The sequence below is a fragment of the Tarenaya hassleriana genome, unplaced genomic scaffold (genome assembly GCF_000463585.1).
Source record: "Tarenaya hassleriana unplaced genomic scaffold, ASM46358v1 Cleome24, whole genome shotgun sequence".
In the NCBI taxonomy this organism is placed as follows: Eukaryota; Viridiplantae; Streptophyta; class Magnoliopsida; order Brassicales; family Cleomaceae; genus Tarenaya; species Tarenaya hassleriana.
The window spans coordinates 165,632-172,544 of NW_010965696.1; the positions used below are offsets into that span (position 1 = coordinate 165,632).

General features: G+C 32.8%; 2 protein-coding genes across 3 annotated transcripts in view; one reads left to right on the top strand and one right to left on the bottom strand.

Moving 5' to 3' along the window:
- Window positions 1-180, bottom strand: part of LOC104815559 (ethylene-responsive transcription factor 4-like) — a 1,253-nt gene extending 1,073 nt beyond the window's left edge. Inside the window, exon 1 of one of the 2 annotated variants that reach the window (XM_010543991.2) lies at window positions 8-180. The gene's annotated coding sequence lies outside the window, so the exon portion shown is untranslated. The other variant, XM_010543990.2, reaches the window with a different exon arrangement.
- A 2,015-nt stretch (window positions 181-2,195) lies between these two features.
- On the top strand, window positions 2,196-3,985 carry LOC104815560 (putative pentatricopeptide repeat-containing protein At3g15200). The gene has a single exon (XM_010543992.2). It carries the CDS (start codon window positions 2,239-2,241, stop codon window positions 3,790-3,792), a length of 1,554 nt encoding a protein of 517 aa, XP_010542294.1. The 5' UTR covers window positions 2,196-2,238; the 3' UTR covers window positions 3,793-3,985.
- The last annotated feature ends 2,928 nt before the right edge of the window (window positions 3,986-6,913 follow it).

Sequence of the window (6,913 nt, forward strand, 5' to 3'; positions counted from 1 at the left end):
GGGAAAGAGATAGAGAGAGAGAAAGGAGTAAAGGGACGCTGCTTTTAGGGGGGAGGGAGGGAGCTTTGTCGTTGTTGTTGTGAGCAGTCAAAGCAACAAGTTTAGCGGCTTCGCGCTTTCGGGTTTTCTTTCTTTCGCCCACTCTTCTCTCGCCACGTGTCCCATTCTCCGTTCTTTTATTTACACAACATTTATTATTATTAATCTTTATTACGATAGAAAACTTCTTACCAAGTTTTATATTTATATATGGATTTTAGGGATGTCTCTTTGATTGTTTTTATGACGCTTTTTTTTTGGTTGTTGAAATTTTCGTAGAAACTAGATACAATATTGGATTTTGGATCCGTCTAATCTAAATCAGGATTTTATTCGGATTACGTCAAACAATAAACACGTCAATTTATAAGAGGTTTTCTATTCAAAATCTTATATGAAATCTAAAAGTGCACCTGTTAATTCTTTTAAGTTGTTAACACCTGGCAGACTTTAAAAATGATATCAATATTTTCTCATACCTATATTAACGCCACGTTAACGAAACATCATTCTCATACTATATCAGAAATATATATATATATATATATATATATATATAACATATCCATATTCAGTTTATGCTACGTAAATATATATAATTTCATTAAAGCATATTCTCATACATATGTATATATATAAATAGATCTTGGTTTTAGATTTTTTCCAATTTTTTTAAAATATGAACAAATCATATGTAACTTCATTAAATCATATTCTCATTAATATTCTATTGAAATTAGGTATTTTTAGTTAAGGGTAAATTTAAATTTTCTTAAAAAAATAATGTAAAAAATTAAAACGATATTTATTAAGTAAAAAATTTATTTTCAAAACTATGCAGAGAGTAGAATGTTACAGTTTGAAGTTGCAAATATTAAATAAATGTTGTCCAAGCGGCGCCTAGAAAGCAGAGAAGAAGCGCCCAAAACGTGGCGAATCGGGAGAACGCGCGGCTCAGCAACCGCGGTTCGGTTTTCCTTTGCCCCGATCTCACGGAGCGTGTAACTCACGCGTTACACATGCGCGTGACTTTATGTTTACCTCATCTCAACGGCCTTTGACTGCCTCCCTGCCGCCCCGGGAAAAGTGGGCCCTACCTTTAGCTTTTCGATTTTTTTATTTTAAATTCATTAAAAACTCATTTAATCAAAAGTGCCACGTGGTAATCCAGACACGTGGACCGCGAACAATGGTTAGAGGGAGGCCCATCGATTAACCGCGGTTATAACGGCGGTGACTCCGCCGTCAAGCGTTTGGTCGCGTATTCGTTTTGTTTCCTAAAAGGGAGAATTATATTTGACGGCAGCTGACTTCATATTTGATTAAATTAGTTAGCTTAATTAATATAATTAGTTGGTTAATTGCTTAATTGCGTTTTTTTTCTTTCCGGCGGGAAATTAGAATTAGTTAAGCATTAAATGGGATTAGTTGAAGACAAGTAATTCTGAAGTAATATGTCAGGTTATTATGATGCCGTTATTAATTCTTTATGCTATATTAGATGGTGCATCACCTCACCATGATTCAGACATTTATTGTTTGTTCTTTTATAAGAAAAAACTCTACAAGATGTCCGAATATGATACAAAAAATTATTTGGATTTTTGAACAAAAAAATTCAAAACTCCCCAAGAAAAAAATTATGTTTTCGAGATCTGCATTTCATTACAACTAAGTTCGGATTTTCATTTTAAAATGGCCAAGTTTTGAAAAAAAATATCGAGTATTTTTATTCCCTCGTTCCGCACCAATCAAAGTTATTTGAATATGGCATCGTCTACATAAAAAATGAGTTGAGATTTGTTAATGAAATTTGACTGTTTCAAAGTTTTTACTGTTACTGAGCTGATTACAAACGAATTAAATGTGGTTAAAATAATACATGCATATACTCTATGGAATTATATTTAAAAATTCATTGGTTATACAGTTTTAAAATTAAATTGATTAAATTTGAATGAAAAAACTCTTTTTAAAAAAATATTTTTTTTTTATGAAAATGAGTATAACTGAAATTGAAAATTAATATAACAATTAAATAAATATAATTTTCAGAATGATAAAATCAGAATAAAAAAAATACTAAATCATAGCGTGGAAATTTTTTCTTATGGATAATTTTGAAAAGAAAAGTTTAAATTCGGGCCAAAGGAAAACCATGTAAACAATTCCAGAGTCCAAAGCCCGGAGACAGAGATCATGCATGGAAAAATCAAATTCCGAATCCTATCTGAGCTACGAAATGCTCCATGGCGCTACCGGATTTCTTCGCCTTCCTCATCTGTCGCTCTTCGAAGTTTCCTACAGCCAAAGAGACCTAATCATGAACACATCCTTACAATCTCTGGGTTTCGGTTTCAGAAAGATCGTCAAGCTGCTTCCTTTGTTCATTCTGCATCTGCTTCCGGCAAATTCACCGATTTCAACAATACCCAATTCGAGCAATCTGCCATTGATGTTCACAACATCCTCAAGAATCACCGTGAAAGATCGATCGAAGTGATTGAGCGCGTTCTTCACAAGTGCGGGATTAAGTTAACCGAAAGGTTGTGTCTTGACGTGCTTAATCGGAGTCGATCCGATTGGAGACCCGCTTATATCCTCTTCGAACTGATCTGTAAACAAGATATTTGTTTACCAGGGGCTGCTGTTTACAATCAGATTCTAGACGTTCTTGGCAAAATGCGGCGATTTGATGAGTTCCACCAAGTGTTCGACGAAATGTCTAAGAGAAACGGTCTTGCGAATGAGGAGACGTATGAAGTCCTGCTCAATCGGTATGCTGCTTCCCACAGAGTGGATGAAGCCATTGCCATATACGGAAGGAGGAGAGAATTCGGGATTGAGGACGATCTGGCCGCGTTTCAAGGGCTCCTGATGTGGTTGTGTCGGTATAAGCATGTCGAAGTGGCGGAAACCTTGTTCTGCTCCAAGAGAAGTGAGTATGGCACTGTGATAAAGACGATGAACATTATTCTCAACGGGTGGTGCGTTCTGGGGAATGTGCATGAAGCCAAGAGGTTTTGGAAGGATATCCTCGCTTCTGATTGCAAGCCCGACGCTTTCACCTACGGGACTTTCATAAATGCGTTGACTAAGAAGGGGAAACTGGGGAAGGCCATGGAGCTATTCAGAGCCATGTGGAAAAGCGGAAGAGTCCACGATGTCAAAATCTGCAATAACGTTATCGATGCCTTGTGTTTCAAGAAAAGATTCCCCGAGGCTTTTGAAGTGCTGGAGGAGATGATCAAGAGAGGTTGCTCCCCGAATGTCGTCACTTACAACACGTTCTTGAAGCATCTGTGCAAGATCAGGAGAACGGACAAGGTCTATGAGCTGTTGGAAGTGATGGAGCAGAGAGGTGGAAGCTGTTTGCCCAATGAAGTGACTTTCAGCCACTTGCTAAAGAACTCGAGGGAGCCTCGAGATGTCGAGGCGATCTCGGAGAGGATGGCTAAGAACAGATGCAACATGACAAGTGATTTGTACAATATGATCTTTAGGTTGTACATGAAGTGGGACTGCAAAGAGAGGGCGAATGAGATATGGGATGAGATGGAGAGAAGTGGGTTCGGACCAGATCAAAGGACATATACCATTAGAGTTCATTGCTTGCATGAGCATGGGAGAATCGCAGAAGCATTGCGTTACTATCGAGAAATGGTGTCGAGAGGATTGGCGCCGGAGCCAAGAACTGAGGCATTGGTGAAGGAGACGAAGATCGATCTAAAGGAATTTCATGCAATGGAGTAAAGAGCGGTGGGGAAGTAGAGACTATGGCCGGAAATATCAAACGGAACAGAAGAGAACTGACTATGAAAGCTAGGAATCCTTTTTCTACGCATTATTATCTTTCCAGCCATCGCTAATAGATACTAGATCTCATAGCAGTTAAATCATTTTGTATCACAAACAAAAATATAGGAAAATCGTATATAAATATTTCAATTTTTAAAAATGTATCAAATTAGATTTTTAATTTATCTAATTGGTATATCAAATATTAAAATACTCTAAATCGATAACGCGATTATCAATATCTATATCGAATCATAAAAAAGGATACATCTGTACTAAAAGCTTTGAAACAATATATGCCAATATTTTCTTTTTTAGAAAATTAAATAATGTCTTTGCCCAGTGTACATGGAAGGAAATAATAGTCATATTGGTTATCCAAACCATTTGAACATAAACCATTTTGGTTTAATAAATTATTGGTTTGGGTTGGGTTTAACCCAATAACAATAGTTAAATGGGTTGGATCAACCCATAAAACTCATTTTAATCCATTTAATCACTTTAGTACTCTAAATGCTTTCTAAGAATAAAAAAAATATTCAATTACATTATCATTCTATTTTCATAGAATTTAAAAAGAATTTTTTTTCTAATTTTAAAATACTAAAAAATAATTTTATATACGTAATTTAATATTCTAAAATTATAATTTTTTATGTATGACGAAAAATATCTATATATATATATATATATATATATATATATATATAATTATATTAAATTACGTTAATATCAATATCTAAAAAATAAAATAAATAATATATGTAAATAAAATAATTCAAATTAAGTTCATTTCGATTCGTATCGATTCAAATTCATTTCGAATCAATTCGATTCGAATAGATCCGTTTTGATTCATTTCGAGTCAAATTCGGTTCGATTCGGATCGAATTGATTCGTTCTGAGTTGAATTCGATTAAGATCAAATCAATCCGTTTTGATTCGTTTCGAGTCGAATTCGATTCAGATCGATTCGATATATTTTAATTTATTTCGAGTCGAATTCGATTCGATTCGAATCGAATTTATCGTTTTGATTAGTTTCGAGTCAAATTCAATTATGATCAAATCAATTCGTTTGACTCGGTTTTTGATTATTTTTATATTTTTTTGAATTCAATTTTTATTTTTAAATAAATTTTGTACATTCGATTTTATATCGAATTTTAACATATCTAATTTGATTGGATTAATTCAATTTTTGTTTTGAAATATAAATATATTGACTTTATTTATAAATATATTTTAAATATTTTATTGAAAACTAATATCAATAATGTTTAATGGGTTATTTGGGTTAACCCATTAAACCCATGATTTTAATGGGTTAAAACCCATTTAACCCATAAAACAATTATTACCCAAAAAATAATCTAAATGTAATAATAATTGGGTTGGGTTGGGTTAACCCATCTAAACCAACCCAATTTGACATCTATAGAAGGAAAGGAAACTATTTATAAGTTTATCACTAATCGATTTAAAAGCAAAAAATAAAAAAATCAAATACAACGGATTTGTATTAGAGTTTGTTGATAACATTCTTTCTTTTATTTTTATTTTATAAATTCTATCTTGATGGGTTTAACTGCCAATAATGACAAAATCTGATTCTAAAGAATAATATAACGACCATATTTTATAGCAAAAAATGCCATTTCACGAATCAAACGCAATTTTAAGTTACATTTCAAGAGAAATCAAACATTACCAAAATCACAGTTTAGGGTTCATCACAATTGTATCCCAAGATTTCTTCGATTCGCGTTGTTTCCTTATTGTTTGTTAAACTTTATCTCTAAGACGATTCAATCAAGTTATTAACGCGTACTTTATTTCACAAGTAATAATTCCTATAAATCCTCAAGGGTTTAGGGGTTTCAGGCTCTCTCTCACATTCCACAGTCGTGAGTTTTGTTAGTGTAAATCTCCATAGTCGCATTCATCACAGGCATTGAAGAGAATATGAATCTGTTCTAGCAAAGGAATTCAAGGTTTTGCATGTTTCTTCGTTGCTTTTCACAGTGAAAATATTTCTGCATGATCCATTATGTAATTTTCGTGTTCTCATATGTTATTTCGACCCCTTTATCATAAATATCTTATGCACAACTTATCTTACAGTACGTACCATGTAAAATAAGTCATTATAATTTCCTAACTTGTTTTTGAATCGAAGTCGTCATTATAATTTTCAAACTTGTATAATATGTTATTATAATTCTCTAACTTGTTTTTGAATCGAAATCGTCGAGGTTGGAGAATCGTGGTGGAGCAGCTCCAAACGTGAACATGCAAGCTCGTCCTCTTCGACAGTGGAATGATTCGTATGCCCGGATTGGAAATTCTAACTACATGCAAGCTCGTCCTCTTCGACAGTGGAATGACACTACTAGAAAACACGGAAAAGGTGACGCAAAAGGTGACGCAAAATTTGCGTCACTAAAATGGTGACGCAAAAGTGACGCAAATAGTGACGCAATATTTTCGTCACTAAAGCGTCACTAAATAGTGACGCAATAGTGACGCAAATAGTTGCGTCACTAAACGGTGACACAAAAAATAACGCAAAATTTGCGTCACGAAAAAAGGTGACGCAAGAGTGACGCAAATAGTTGCGTCACCCTTTGGTGACGCAATTTAGTCACCTTTTAGTGACGCAATTGCGTCACTATATCTGTATTTTATTATTTATACGTATAAACATACAAATATTTATATTAAGTATATATTTTCTATATACATATATATATATATGTATTTGTACGTATAAATATACAAATATTTCCATATAAATATAAATTTTATATATACGTATATTATATATATATTTGTATGTATAAATATATAAATATACGAATATATATATAAAACGTAAATTTTATGTATACGTATATATTATATATATGTGTATTTGTATATACAAATATACGAGTATTTTATATATAAATGTGTATTTTACATATACATATATATACTATATATTTATATATATATCATCATATATATGAATATATATATATATAATCGTATATATATATATGCATATATTTATACATACAAACATATATTA

What these genes read in the sequence shown, in the direction of transcription:
- LOC104815560 (XM_010543992.2), top strand. Translation starts at nt 2,239, where the DNA reads ATGCATGGAAAAATCAAATTCCGAATCCTATCTGAGCTACGAAATGCT.